The sequence below is a fragment of the Melanaphis sacchari genome, unplaced genomic scaffold, assembly GCF_002803265.2.
Source record: "Melanaphis sacchari strain LSU unplaced genomic scaffold, SCAv2.0 Contig8_pilon_pilon, whole genome shotgun sequence".
Lineage (NCBI taxonomy): Eukaryota > Metazoa > Arthropoda > Insecta > Hemiptera > Aphididae > Melanaphis > Melanaphis sacchari.
Genome location: NW_020271635.1, coordinates 1,980,422 through 1,997,550, shown reverse-complemented (window position 1 = coordinate 1,997,550; position 17,129 = coordinate 1,980,422). Strand labels below are relative to the sequence as shown.

General features: G+C 23.9%; 1 protein-coding gene across 1 annotated transcript in view; it reads right to left on the bottom strand.

Annotated features, from left to right (window-relative positions):
- The window catches only part of LOC112602540 (calcitonin gene-related peptide type 1 receptor-like), a 99,660-nt gene that overhangs the window by 25,606 nt on the left and 56,925 nt on the right, over nt 1-17,129 (bottom strand). The window contains exons 2-3 of the mRNA XM_025350661.1: nt 9,425-9,516; nt 9,241-9,363 (exon numbers count right to left, since the gene is read on the bottom strand). Of these exons, the coding sequence (XP_025206446.1) occupies nt 9,241-9,363; nt 9,425-9,515 (214 nt within the window). The 5' untranslated portion in view covers nt 9,516. The remainder of the gene's footprint in view (nt 1-9,240; nt 9,364-9,424; nt 9,517-17,129) is intronic.

Here is a 17,129-nt window from a genome sequence, read left to right as displayed (position 1 = left end):
GGATCGTAAATAATATTACTTATATTGTTTGTATAAGTGACAATATATTGTGTAAGAACTGAAGAAAAAATGTTCCTTCCTGAGAGACTTATAAGAATATAAGTACAAGATGTATGTGTACTTAAATGTATTTCAAAAAATCGTATTGTATCTAGTCCTGGTGAACGCATAAACGATATTAAGAAAATAATATATATATACATGTACGCATATAATATATATGTATTCGTTTATTAAAAAAGTAGTTTATGTTCGTTGAGATTAAAAATCGTTTATTGTTATCTCGAAATATCGCTCTTTATGTTTTTTAAAAGATAAATACTAGATAGGTTGGTCGTCTTAGTTGTCTTGGCGTCCCACCAATAATAACATTTTTTGTTGTTCCTGTCCAAAATAATAATAATTTTATGCAGATCGATAAACGCTGTTCGTTTAAAATGTTTCAAACACATAAACTTATAATAGTAGACCGATTAAAAAAAAAAAAAAAAAGAATAAGATAACAAAATTATGATGTAATTTACGATTATGATTCAATGGTCAATGCTAAAAAGTATTAGAAAGTAATATCACATATAATGTATTAATTTATTTTGTTAATGTATATAGTGTGTTCTAAAAGTCCCGTATCACTCTTAATATCTCCATGAAAAATCAATATATTTAAACGCGGTTTTTTTTACAGTACTTAAGTATGAAAATTCTGATTAAATGGTATAAAATTCAATTTTTTTTTTTTTTAAAAATCCAAAAATTGTCAAAAATTTTTTTTATGCATTTAAGAATTTTAAATTTTTAAGTAAACCATTTTGTTGGACATAATTTTTAAAACAGTTAAAAAAAAAAAAAATATTGAAATTAAATAAAAATTGATCAAATTAGAGCAAATTATGTTTTTGAATAATTGTAATAAATAAATTAATTGTTTCATTTCAGTATGACAACACTTTTACATACCTAATTAAAGTTAAGATGAGACACGGCTATTATTTATATTCAATTCAAAACTTTAATTCGGCGTGTAAAAGTATTGTCGCGCTGAAATAGATATTTATTATTGAAATGTGAAACAATTAATTTTTTTATTACAATTATTTAAAAACATAACTTGCTCTAACTTAGTCAATTTTTATTCGTTTTTAATATTTATTTATTTTTGAACTATTTAAAAAAACATATTCAACAAAATGGTTAGCTAAAAAATTTAAAATTCTTAAATGCATAAAAAAAATTTTTGATAATTTTTAAATTTTTTAAAAAAAAAAAATTGAATTTTATGTCATTCAATTAGAATTTCCATACTTAGTACTTTAAAAAAAAACCGCGTTTCAATATATTGATTTTCCATGGAGATATTAAGGATGATACGGAACTTTTGGGACATACTATTTCTTTATAACTTATTGTTGAGCTATTACAGTTTAATACTAATAGCTACTAAGTAAACAAAAATTATATAAACACATATTTTTTTTGTGCAACTAGAAATCTTATTCTTATTTTATAATAGTTACAGATTTTAAACATTTAGGAAAAAAGTTATTTAAGTTATTAGTAAGTAGATAAAAATTTAAAATTAGTGTTCTGAGACCTATTGTCCTTTTATTAAACTAATTTTGTGATAACACGAACAATGCATTTGCATTATTTCGATTAAATTTAAATTGTTAACTAAGTTTACTTTTGAAAAGTTTAAAACAATTTGCTTGATTTTTACATGCATAGTTGTTGTGAATTCTTTAGAAAAGTTTATGGCCATTTATTAACATAAGTATTATGAAAAAACCAAAACTTTATAGTATGAACATAATGTCTCAATACTATGTCATATGATATTATTATTATATCTCCTTGACAATTACTTAACCAGATAATGAAAAACAAATAAATTATTGAAAATATGAATAATATTTTTTATTCTAGATTAATTCACATAATATTTCAAACAAGTAACAATAAGCCAGCCCAATGGAATAATAGAAGGTTATAGTTTATATTTATCAATAGTAACTACATAATTAATATTGTCATTTATAATAATTTATTATTTCAAATATTTAAATGTTATGTACAATTATAAATTTATTAAATAAGTTCACACATTTGCATAAGTAGTTAATAATTTATACTTGACTATATTTTTTAACTATTTTTTAATTCAGATGATTTTTCGAAAAAATACAAATTTAAAATGGAAAATCTTTCAAAACTAAAATAAAATAATATAAATTATAGATTAAAATATGAATTATTTATTGGTTATTAAAATCAAAAAATATAATAAATGGCAAGAGTTGTAATTTCATACTAAAATAATACATTAAAGTTATAATCAATTCAATAAGTTACAATACATTTTTCTAAACTATTAATTAGAATTACCTATTTAGGAAATTATTATTCTCATGATAATTAAATAATAAATTTGGTTGTATATGAAATAATGTTTTAACAATAATTATGTAAGCTAACACTGCTTTTAAAATTTAGAACTCGAATTTAACCAAGATGTTTTAAAGTGTTATATTCAAAACCCATCTACATTCAACATTCGAGTATAATACTTAATATACGTCAAAATTAATCGTGCTATATAATCTAGAAATTTGAATACAATTAAATTCATCTACACAAAATGTATCAATAGTGAAAAAACTAATTGACATGTAATAATTCAACTCAATAATTATTATTTTCAAAAACATTTATCTATATATACACATTAATATATATATAATATATATTTATGTATTAAGACATTTTCAATATGATTTATTTTTGTATGTAACTGTGTTAGCAAAATTATCGGTAAATTTAGTACAATTATTTCTAAATAATTATTATATTTTAATCGGTAAAAATAATAGAAAAATATTTTTACCCAATAATAATTAAAAAAATTACCGTTATAATAAATATCTGTAGCTCTTTAAATATCACGTCTGTCGTTTATCGTCCGTATTTTAAACCGTCACAGTAATATAATCCATTAACTAATGGATTTTGATACATTGTTACAATCTATCATATCGAGTAAATTGTTATTAACTTTTTGAATACCTGACATTATTATTATTCAAATGTTAGCTCAATTAATTTGCATTCACACAGCATGGTAGATACCTGTATATACGATAACTACCGTGGAAGAGCTTAATATATTTTAATTGAAAAATATCTCAATAACACCCAGTATAGTTATATTACAATCACGTATATTATAATGACGCATTGCTATTATGAAACAACATTTATAACTACTATTCTATAATAAACTATATCGATATTGATTTCGTTTAACATCATTGGAATCCAAACTAGTGCTAATTTTATAGAAATTTTAACAGAACGGATATTCACTTCGGCGTTTTAAAATATTTATTAAAACTGAAAATTTGCTTTGGAATGTCTTCCGGTAAAATTGGCGAGGTATTAAATATTTATATTTTGACGATATTCGATATTCAAACATAAAAAACGATTTATTATTTCTGATTTCACATAGATAGGCTAAAAAGGACAAAAATCCAACTAGATTTAAAAAATTCACTACACGACATTATACATGTCACAGTCTCGATTCAATAAGGTCTCACAATACACAATTCTAAGACCATGAAATATTTAATAACGTACATAATATAAACCTCCCAGTATGTACTATTATGTTCAATAAATAAATTATCTATCACACATTTTGAATTTTATAAAAAATTCTTACAGTCCTATATTAATGTCGATCTATTATACTAATATATACAGGATGGTATTTTTAAACCTATAAGATATATTTTATTTCCAGTAAATTTTGTATTTTTAAAGAATTTCAAGTCGTTGAACGCTTTTAATAATTTTAAAATGGTTTTATAATTTTAACTATTATTTTTATATTGTTTTTCAAATTAAAATATGTATATAGTCATTTGAATTGTTTAATATAATGATATGACCAAGTATATTTGTATTATTTAAACAGAATACTTTTAATTGTATTTGTAATTCAAAAGTTTGAAATTTTCAAAAGATGGCTATAGCTAGAATGTCTAGAATTTTCATTGTAGTTACTATTGCTCGTATATAATAATCAGGGTATTTTACTGTTTTCTGTATAAACTTTGAAACTCACGCAAAGAAGCGTAATATTTTACGCTTTTCAATAAATATTTTAATGCTAATTTTATTCCTTTATACTTCTCATTTCCTTATTTTCGCTTGTTCTGTTATTTATTTTCGGATTTTTAAATGAATTACAAAATTTGAGTTGAGTTCTACAAACGTATTACAAACCTAACTTAACATAGGTTTTTGATTCCACTTACTAGGAAATGATCATTCTCAAACAATGTTCTGGAAAAATTTAAAACGCCACGATTAATACAATATAATATAATATTTAATAAAATATTATATATATATCACACAAATCACTGCAATATGCCACAATGCTGCTAAATATATTCTTATGATAACGCTAAAAATTAATATTGGTCTTTATACACATTTAATGGGTAGCTGCGTTGACTGAACGTCAATAAAAGTTACGGTCCAGCCTCAGTATAATAATAATAATAAGAACATAATATAATATCACACGTATACGCACCTATAATATAATATATTGTACTCTCGATCCGACACTGCCACGAAAGGATTAATGTACGCGTATTTTCCCGTCCCGTCTTATCGAACATCATATATTATTACTATTATTATTATTATGAAGGTTACAGCTTTTTTCCATCCCTAGATTTATATAACCACAACCATTAAAATATATAGGTGGCCAAAAATAAAAAAAATTCACGTGGCGGATGGATCCATAACGTTTTTATTGATCGACTTCAGTAGTGATCACTTGAAGCACAAAACGATTACCTACTACAGCGTTAAGCATTTTATTTCTTGAAAATAACGTGCCGCCGTGCAATGTTCTCAATCATGTTTTTCGTGGTGAAATTATAGTTATACATATTATATATTACGAGCTTATTCTGCATGGCGTTATTGGTGACAAATTAAATAATGCCAACGGATTTATCTTGTCTTAAACTACATAAACTGTAAACTACACATCATATTTTTAACACATTCACACATTAATTGTGGTAGTTATGATAATATATAAAATACAGGTCTTAAATCATATATAATTATAATAACTATTTTATTTTCTGTAATCAGTGGAGACTCTGTATAAATAATTAAATACTTGTTTTCGCGAGACAGTCAATTCCTGTGATCTCCCTTAGTTAAAATGTCAAATTATAAATATTAACTTTGTGGTGTATGTTTCTGAATAAGGATAACATATTTATAGAATTTTAGAACCACGAGTATGATAGCTTTGCTATGATTCAATGACACACACAAATATTTTTATTTTATTAGTATGGACATTGGACAATTACGCAAATTTAATTGTATTATAATAGTATTACATTCACGTACTTAACGTTGTTAACATGTTTTATGATAATACTTTCATTTGAATATTTATGTACCTGTAAAAAAATTCTCCCTGAGGTGATGGACAATACCGATTTCGAATTTATCAACGTTCGATAAAGCTCTTTTTCATATAATATTATAATAAATTAATTAAAGTTTTCGCATAAAAGACTAAAATAATATACGTAATAGTACCATTCAGCTATAGACTTATATCGAATTATGCCAAGAACTTAGTTTATGTTTTATTTATTTTTAAAGTTTTCGTTTTTAATATCTTCAAGAAAATAATAGTAATTATAAAATATTAATTTATTATAGATTAAGTAGAAAATAATTTTAACAATATCATTTGTTGTTTTTAGAAATCGTATGCTCTTTGATGATATTTACAATAATAATAATTTATATTGCATTTAGAAATGAAAGGGAAGAGAGTATTAACAACAGGAGAACAATATTTTTCTACTTATTTTCATTTACATACAGTAATACTCGCTTAAGATGCTTTTCGAGGGATCAATTCTCTAGAGAGTCTTAAACAGGAAAGCCTTTTATGTGGGGATTTAACAAAAATCAAGTAGTTAAAATATCGATTTTATTTACATACTTGTACATACGCGTTATTATTTTATTATTAAACATAATTTAACAGGTAATACATTTATAAGTTAATATATAATGATTTTTTAGATAAAATTTATTTAAAAATAAATACAGTTATACATACACATCTTAATTATTATTTTTTTCTATTTTGTTCTTTTTTATTTATATCAATAAAAATGTCTAGTTTTGTTTTCTGGAGATTGTAAGAATGCATCTTAATTAGCAAGGAAGATTTTTATTTCATGAATATATCTCAATAGTCAATATTTATTATTCATTTTTATTTTTATTATTTCACTATTACTAAAATGTATCGATATCTGCTAAAATGGAGAAAATTTAAAGACAGTTTTCATATTAACTAGTATAGGCATCGTATTTCATTTATTTATTAATATTTTAGAGTACGGGTTGAAAGCCAAATATTTTATATAATATTATTAAAGCCAGTAGGTAATATAAAAATAATTTTTTTGTATTATAATAAATCAATGTTTCTATTGATTTCTGTTTTGTTTTGATTGAAATATATTATACGATCATAATTATAATATTATTTTATAATGTTTACTTCTTAATATTTTGTATATATTTTCGGTAATTTATACAATTAACTAACAGATAGATTCGAAAAATTTAACCTAAATATTTTTAAGATTGCTATTCATTTTTATGTGTTTACATAAAAAATATAACCAAAATTAAGAAAGCGAATCGTATTTGCATGTCATGAAAGTACTTAATCGTTATGATTTGATTCAAAGCATTTAATTATTTTAAGATTTATATATGTTTTCTAAAAATAATTTTAACATTACTTTATATCATATTTATACTAATTATAATAGTAATACAATTTGTAACTTATATCGATTGTTTAAATAATAATAAAAAAAAATATATCTGATTTTTGTTAGCTATATAAAAATAAGCTGTAAAAATTCTTCGGCGCTCAAAGAATCTATCGACATAACTTTTAATGAAAACGAATCATTATTTATGAGTCTATAAAGGACAATCTTGAGAATATTTATTTATATACTTACATCAATGATAAATTATAATAATTATTATTTTTATTGATTTTTTTTAACTATGTAGCTATACTATTTATATAATTCTAAAGCGGTGAGACTATTTTTTTCAAAAAACTAATTACTTTTTTTGACACTATTTATTATCTTAATGAAAAATAAATATACGTACTTTCAACTCCAACATAATTTCCACAAAATTTAGTGAACTAGTTGGTATCTATCTAAAATATTATTCTTTAAATAAAAAAACATCATAAAGTTTTTTTTTTTTTTTTTAATATTAAAATTATTCATTTTATTTATATTAAGTATGTAAAAAACTAAAATTAAAATTATTTTGTAGATATTGGTAAATGTAACACTTCAATAATAAAAAAAAATATATAATAATAATAAAATGGTAATGAAAAAATGTACAATAATTCATGTATTATATTTTAAATTTTAGTTAATTAAGTTCTAAATTAATATAAAATATAATATTTTACTATATAATAGATACATGGTTTTTAATTTTAATGAATGTTGATCTATCCTTACACTTATAAAGAATAATATTTTTCTCCAGAAAGTAGTAGGCGCTAATTAAACGTTTTAAAATAAATAAGCAGTTGGTTATATTTTATTTTGATTAAGAAGGAAAATGGTCAAGATTTGTTTTTTTTTATCAAGTGGAATAAATGGTGGAGGAATATGAAGCTTCATTTTTGAAGAAAAATTTTTATGCCCGACCAAACTGTTCACATATCTCTTTCAGAAACAAGATGACGTATAATTGTTATACATAAACCTAGGTGTGTGTACATGACATGACATATTTTAATATTTTAATAATCACTAACGAAGATTCTGTGGACCTATCCGAATCGAACCTTGTTGATAAGGCGATGATATTATTTACATTTTACATTAGCTATTTATCCAATATCATAATCGAGTGTAGCTAGCAGAAAGTGGTTGGTATCCATAATAATAAACATATATACAACTCAGTCAGAACGGAAAAGACGACGATGATGATGATGACTGAATTAACACTCGAGCCAACCTACCGGAAATTATGCTATTCTATCCTGATTATGTGAATACAATATTTGCTATAAATACATTGAGCGTACAATACACCGCTTATTATAGATGATATATATATTTCGAATAATCAATAATTTTGATTGGCTCCTGTTGCTTGTCACTAATTACTTCCGCCCGTATTGTTTTACATCCAGTCTCGGGACCACGTTGATGAGGAAGAACAACGATTTCTTATAAAAAGATGACTATAACGGGATGATGGGGTCATTCATGAAATGTTTATTTTTGCTGCTAGACCTCTTTGCCTGGTTAAACGTCTTTGCAAGTGAAAACAGTCTAAACTTTACCGTAAGACCAAAAAGTAAGGATTAATCATACTGTGTGTGTTTGGTGTTAACTGATTCACCCGTGTATAATAAGCACATATAAAACTTTGATTATTATTTCGTCATATGTTCAAACCAAGGTCTTTAAAACTTTAAATTTCCAGTAAAAAAATGTAAATTGTTGCGATAATATAATAAGAATTTTCATAATATGTTTAGTTTAATAATTTTTAAATCTAAAGACGATGTGTATTATATCAACCTTTTAAATTTATATTGATATACATATTAACTAAACATAACAATTTTTTTCATTAATTTAGTATAAAGATAAATTAAATTAAGTGAAAATAAATAATAAATTATATATTTTATAATGTTGAAATAATGTAAAGTGTATCAATAACATTAAGATGACACGGCGTGTTGATTAGGCGATTTCGCTACATACAACCATAATCAAGTCGTTAAATTTATAATTTTCTAGTTTCTTCTATTATGATTATTTTTTTTAATTGTATTTACTAAATTATTTTTTAATTAATAACTTAATCTAATTTTAAAATTGAAATACTGGCACATATATTACTGCGAGGAGATTTTATGTTTGCATATTATAATAATAACTTGTTGTCGAGTACGTTTTTTAATGAATACAGATAATTATTTCTGTGATAAAAAAAATGGGAATGACCGGAAATTATTTGGTAATTAATTAATACGTATTTCATTGAAAATAAATATATAGCTGTAATTAAATATATTATTAAAATTTAAAATTAGCTTACTGGATGGATCAAATCCCATCACATAATACGGGCACTGGGCAAAAGCAGTGACATTAGGTGATGTTTCTTCCCAGCACGCATAACCATCAAAATACCTTGGACACAATTTCTTTGTCGTGTTCACTGAAAATTATCGATGTTTTCAAAACTGAGTTGATAAAATCATTAAAAAATATGTTCTAACCTGCTGTTGCATTCGTTAAGCATTTTTGTCGAAGTTCCATCAAGAACAACGTATTTGAATCGTACACCTTGGATGCAGCGGGGTCCGACATTCTGAGAAAACATGAACAGATAGTATACATTACATATTTTTTTAATAATACAAATAATATTTTATTCCATTTTATTCATCAAAACTCATTGTCTAAGATGATAATCACACAAACATACAGATTAAAAATACAGGTAGATAAATAAGTTAATATACAAACGATAATCTTCGGTTGTGGTTTTGTGAAATTATAAATTCAACTTAATTATTTATACGTTTTTATTAGTATATTTATTTCATTTATAATATATTATAATATCTGTTTAAATAATGTCAGATAATGTAAAATTGTAATCTTTCAAAAAAATATGTGAAATATATTATATTTAAAAATAAATTGACATAGTATAGCCGGTATAGCTATAGACATTTCTTATATGATCACATTCTATCACGTTCAGAGCTATTAAAAAAAAAAAAAAAAAAAAACATTGAAATAACTAAAAACGTTTAACTAATTTATTATGAAAATATTAAATTTTGTATAACGACTAATATTAAAAAAAAATATTGTGATATTAGCTCTTGCTATTGGTCAATATGAATCATAACGTAGTTTTGTTAGGTTAACTTTAAATTCACATACATGTCTTACACCGATACTAAAATTGATCTTAGTTGGGATAAGAAAATTAACTAACATTAGTGTCTGGTTAATTTATTTTACCACATAAATGTACGCTTTTTCCATACCAATTATAATGTAATCCGTTTACCATAGGTTCTAAAGTGAAACCGATAAATTCAAGTTTTAAACCAAAAACCAAACACCCGAAATTAATCTGTGCCTATACTTGTCCAGTAATAAATCCAAGAACAGCTTATATATTTTAAAGTTGGCCGATGTTGTAAGTGTTAAAATAAAAACACGACACAAACATACCCATTCTACTCACACTATAATTAAGTGTTTATGCCTTTTTTGGAGTTGACAAAATATAAATCCACTGTGCGAAATATTGCTACTTGTCAGTATATACAGCTATAATAGTACTTTAAGTGACAAAAAACATGAAGAAACAAACTGTATTTAATAACTGTAGGTACGAATTTTCCCCTTTTATATGCGTTTTCTGATACTAACATTTAAAACTTGACTAGATTTTATGGTGTTTTGGACTTTTTTATGAATTGAGAACATTTGGGTAAAATTATGAAAAAAAAAAAAAAAGAGTGATAGAAAATATTTCACACCAATATGATATTTTTAATCATCGATATTATGTAATGCTATAAAAAAATTGAGGACAAAATAATAATTTTACAAAATATTACTTATAAAACAAATTCTATTCAATTTAAAGTTATTAATAAAATTTCAAATAAGGTGATAATATTGTATAATATTTTTAACTATCGTTTTAATTGTTGTTTAATTAAACAAGATGAACTTTAAATTACTCGTCGTATAAGTTTAAAATGTTATACAATTGTAACTTACCTCCAAGATATTGCATTCCATACTTTTAATTATTAATCACTCAGTACAATTGTGGAGTGTACAATAATAGTAAAAAAAATCAATTTATTTATTTGAAATATTTTATTTATTGTGCAAATCCAGATATTGTTTTTTTTTTAAATAAATTAAAAAGAAAATAATTTGCTTTAATAATACTTTATATTTGTAATTAAATACCATTCATACATTTTAATATCATTAGAAATTTAGCATTTTCAATATTGCTTGTATATTTGCTATACATTTTACAATAAAATGTATATTCTCTATTCTATCTTAAATATAATCTATCAGTTACTAGTGATATTTAGATTTTTATATTGATATTTTTAATTTATTTTAGAAAAGAATAAAATATTTATTTTACTATGCTGTTATTACTACCTATATTATACCCGATCATTCTTTATTTAGATTATTGTAAGTTAAAAATTTAGTTATCTAGGAGTTAAATAAGTTGATTTATACATTTAAACGTAAGTTAACACACTTTAATAAATGTTTACTACACCATTCGTAATGATAAGGAATATTTCAAACATGCCAGGAAGCATTAGTGTTGAATTTATAACTAAAATCTTAACTTAGTCAGATACATGAAAGTTTGTTGTTTCTCGTTTATTTTAAATTTATTATTAAACAGAAATAATTATATATGTAACGTGTACGTGAGTGTTTGGCAATGACACAATATTATAAATGGACATGTACTGCTGTTTAAATTTTGAACGAAGTTAATTTTATTGGGAACTTTTTTTGTACATTAAATTGTTTGTGATAGAAAAAATGGTCTAAAATATGTAATACATGAAGTTGACCTTACATTTAATGAATATTTTTGTTTTTCTTTGTCTTATACAAATCAATTTTTTGTAATCATAAGCATTTGTATTAATTGTTCCATATGATAAATATATTTTACATTCTTAAATGCATTAAATAAGCTAATATTTTAAATACAGATTTTAGAATAACATTTAATTGGTAAATATATAAATTCTAAATATGGTATACATTTTGGTTAGTTTTTAAAATCGTTTATATATTGTAAATATATAATAAATAATGAATGCAATAGTAAATCAGTGAAAGTAATATCCTTTATTTTTTAATATGAAGTAGAGTAAATTTAGGTGAATACTTAACATTTATATCATGCTTTTAGTTATTTTTCTTAATTCGCAAAAAGTTGTTTTATTTTAAACGATCTTGTAGTTTTTTGTCGTTACACTTAAAAAAAGTTAACGTATGATAATACACCATATGGTTTAAAATATTGTGTAATAATAACTAGTAAGACACTTTAATTTTAATAGTATAATATATTAATTTTATTTTATACCCTAATAAATTATTAAATTGCTTAGTGTTGTTAAAGCCATAGTAGGGTATTGTTTATAATATAAAACGTTTCTAAAATTAAATATGTTTTCGTATCATACAGATAATATGCGTGTGTAAAAAAAATCACTACAATTTAATAGTTTATATAATATGCATTTGTTATTTTTTATTTTAAAAGTGCTTTTCTGGGATATCGTAATACATAAATTATTTTAATTTTTAATAACATTGTTTGGTTTTAAATGAAATATCAGGGAGTTTTTACAACCTGTTGAACACAGGTATTTTTAATGAGTAATTTACATTAAACATAGAGATTATTTTTAAATAGAAAAAAAAAGATTTGATGATTATTTTTGATCATATAACATGAAAAAAATTACGGTAAATTAAAATTTATATCGTTTTAAATACTTTCGTTATTGGTTTTCAATATATTATTTTCTATATAATAATATGTAACGTATACAGATATGATATGGTCGTGAAACGTCAGTACATGAATTGTGACGTAAAAATTGTCTAATTAATTTTAAATCTAGCGTGAGTTTGGTTCAGCTACTATTGTGATATTATAATATAGCTAAAATTTAAGGTTAAGAATAATCAAATATTTAAAAACTATTTCCCGCTAAGCTGAATAATCCTTCTTTTTATTTTATAGCCTACTGGTATATTAATAAATTCAGTATAACTTATACTATATTCTTTTTCAGTTATAATATATTATTATAATTTTGAAATAAAAATTAAGTTGACTCTGTTTATAATAGCTCCTAAGAGTCAAAGTGAAGCACTTAAAAACGATTATGCTATACGAAGTTAAGGATAAATTATAATCTTACCAACATATAATTATATATAACAATAAGAGTTATACTATAAATGTAAAAAAAATATTTTAATTTCATAATTTTTTTTTTTTTTTTTTTTAATACAAATTGCTACTTGGTGAGTGTGAAAATATACGTACCTAATTACGCATTTATGCATTTATGCATTTAAAAAAAAATTCAAAAAAATCAATAAACAGAATTTTCTCAATGAATTAAAACTAAAATATCACGAATTAATTGTACGTTTGTTATCAGACACACCATATGTGGACAGATAAGAGAGCTAATCATAAGAAAGAAAGAAGAGTTTTCAAGTGATTTCGAATAGATTTTTTTTTCTTCTGGTTGTAGTAAACATTCCCGATCGAGTGGAAAAGTTTCTCAGGCGGGCAATGTGAACGAGATAAACGATGAGTCCATATTACATACTACAAGGGGCGTGGTTCAAAACAAAAAAAAAAAACCTGATAACACCGCTGGGTTATTCACACGTCATATCGTCAGAAAATAAATGTACGCAAACTTTATAGTAACTTGAAAATTGTTCATTTTAAACTATAAGTACGTGATTAAGTCTTATGAAAAAAATGTGTTGTCGACACACATATTGTGTGCATTTTTATTTTTTTTATTTAACTGGATGTGAAATATGTATATTTTTGTGTTATGGTTTTATGAGAGTTGTTTAAAATCTTTAATCTCAATTATATCAAAACACAGTATTTTAGGTAAGTATATACAATAATGTTTGGATGGTGCAGTGTTTAAAAAAAAAAAAAAAAAATATAACATATTATTCTTAGTTTTTAGTATGCGCATAGTGTATATTATATTTTTTATGTATTATATTATTGCGATAACAATGTATATATCATATTAACGTGTGTTTATGTGTTGTGTGTATGTGACGTGAGAACGGAGCTCGAAATTGGTTATATGTATAACATTGCTCCTCCGATATAACAATAATATATTAATACGCCCGTATGTTGTGAAGTTTAGGTCATGTACAGTGCTATTTATGCCATTGATTCATGGTACATAGTATTTATATTATAGAAAATGTTTCCGATTCAACACTATATTAATATATACGATCAGGCTTAACCCGTCAGATTTTCTATACATAATGATATAATGTGCGATTTATTCACGTCCAATACACGTACGTGCGGTCACCACTCTGGGAACGGATGTTGTTGTCGTTGTAATGATATCGTCTACAATAATATATAATGTTATATCATTATGCACACTGTTGTAGCAGTACACATTATAGAAACTGAACAGTAACAGAGGTTTCATACGTTTTAACGTCGTCGTCCCGCAGAAAATGAAGAGGATACGGTAGTATGGTGTTGTTCATCTTATACGCGACATACAGCCATAAACAGGTTACGTATTACCACGCTATTTACGGATATTCTGATCGTAAACATTAATTGCATAATTCAAATTATGAAAAAACTTGTGTATCCCACCTGCCAAATCGATAACAATTGATACATTTATTTCTGGAAATATCAATAGTTCGATTACTATAATATTTCAAGCAATAATTATTATTATATTATGTTTAAGATTTCAAAGTTTTTAAGGAATATATGTTGCGTGGTGTAATGGCTAAAGTTGGTATGCTCAATAATTGGAGTGATAATACAAGAAATTTCTTATTTTATTTTAACAATAGTTATATTTACGAGTACTATTTACTCACACAATCATTACTATTATCTTTTTTTTCATTAGATAAAGCTTCGCTAACTATGGCCGTTGGCAGAATTTAATTACATAAAATGTTTACAACTTTTCTTAAATTAAATTGTGTACATCCCAATTAAAATGTAGTTATTAATTTAGATTTAATGATAAAGGTTATCGTGTATTTAAGTTGTCTAGGTGTAAGCTCTACAACTTCAGGAAGAATGTTGGATATTTATCTGCTCGTTTTTGTGCTTCGAATGTACGCTATTCGGATACGATGAATTTAGTTATGATTATTAATTATAATACACACACACACACACATATGGTAAAATAAAATATTATTATACACGTAAATAACTGTTTGTTATAGTATTATGTAACAATAATTGATTTTGAAATATGAAAATATTAATATCTTTATACTTTATGATTAAAATCATTTAAAGCAAGAACAATATTTTCGTATACTGTCTGCGTTTAATGTTTATATTATGTATTGGGGTGCAGCTGTATAAAACATTTGACATTTTTTGCTTAGTAGTTTAACTAACGGAACAAATAAAAAAAATATGACCACAAAATCAGAGTAAAAATAATAACACTCTCGAAATATAATATAAATAGTATGTTTATCATATTTACTATACTTCTCATAATATTGAAAGTACAGTATCTAATAAATTGATTCAATTATAATTTTATAATTTCCAATAGCTAAATTTTTTATAATATTTTAATCATTAATGATGATGATGATGATTAAATAAAATTGGATACGATTATTTTTTAAATCTACGAAGTATTTTTATCCATCGTTGTAGTACATACTTTTAAAGAGAATTTTTCAAGTAATATTTATTTATTTTTTTTTTTTTTTTTTCATAACGTTTTTAATTTTTTTTTTTTTTGGAAACAGGTTTTACAGTGAAACATTTTATTTTAAAATATTTTAATTCACGATTTTTAATTGTTTTGAATAGTTAATGAAAAAAGTTGTAGATACAATGTATTTTTAAGATTGTCGATGGAGTATTTAATTTTTACAATTAAATTTTATATGTTTTTATATCTGCCTATCTTTTAGGTAAATAGAGCTGTTTACCTAGAACTCAAAGATTATTAAATAATGAGCAGTTAATTCAAAGCTTTACTACAGTCAATTAGGTATTACTATTTCAGAAAATTATTGAGATCATTATACTTAATTGCTTGAAAAAAATAATAGTAAGTAATTTTGTTTTAATAAGTTCTATTACAAACAATATATTGTAATTAAAATTTAATAAGCTTTTGAAGAATACGATATACCTATACTCTATATTATAGAGTATAGAGTCTATAGTTTTTTTTTTTTTTTGTTTTTTTTATTGAACTTAAACCCGGCGACTTAGGCCATTAGCTGTTGTAGGGGTAAGGTTGGTGCGGTAGGTTGTTTTTTATGGTTGTTCTTACGGTTGATAGCAAACACGTGTAAGTGTGGCAAGGTTTTTATCCACTATGATCCCGGACGGTCACCCATCCGGGAGCTAGTAGTTGTGGCCGTTACTTACTCTCAGTTGCATTCTACGACTATTAGCAGCCAACGCGTCACGCCAAGCCACACACACTCTATAGTATTATATTGGACGTTATTAGTGATTTCTAATGCATAGAATATGGTAAATTCTACATTATCTAAGTGAACTCTCAACAATACATCACATTGAAGTTTAATTAATTCTAATTTAATGTTTTAGACGAGTAGTGAACAAATTATTCGAGTTAATCATATAAACAGAGTACTCTTGGTCTTTGGTAATATTAATAATTATCTATATATAGTAGTAATAATTTTAGTATTCAAAACTACTAAGTTTAACTACTTGAAACTTTTAAAATATTTTTTAACTAATAATTATAGATACGTACTTATAATAAACATAAGATTTTAGTAAACACGTGTAATTTTATTTTACAATTTGGTAAACATTTCATAAAGTAGATAATTTCAATAAATTTCTGTGTTATAATTCAAATTAAAGTAATTACTAGTTGTTATCTATTTTTATTTTTTTTTTTATATTTATGAATCAATACTTTATTATTGAAGCTAATATCTGCGATACCTATCTATAGAATATAATTATACAAATAGTCCGGTCCTGTTCTATATTCAATTATAACCAATGTGTCCGCTGTATTTACTGACTTTTACTAATCAATATATCTCAAATGACGATAGTTTTAAATAGAAACCCAATTGTTTATCTTAGAGTAGTAATTGAAC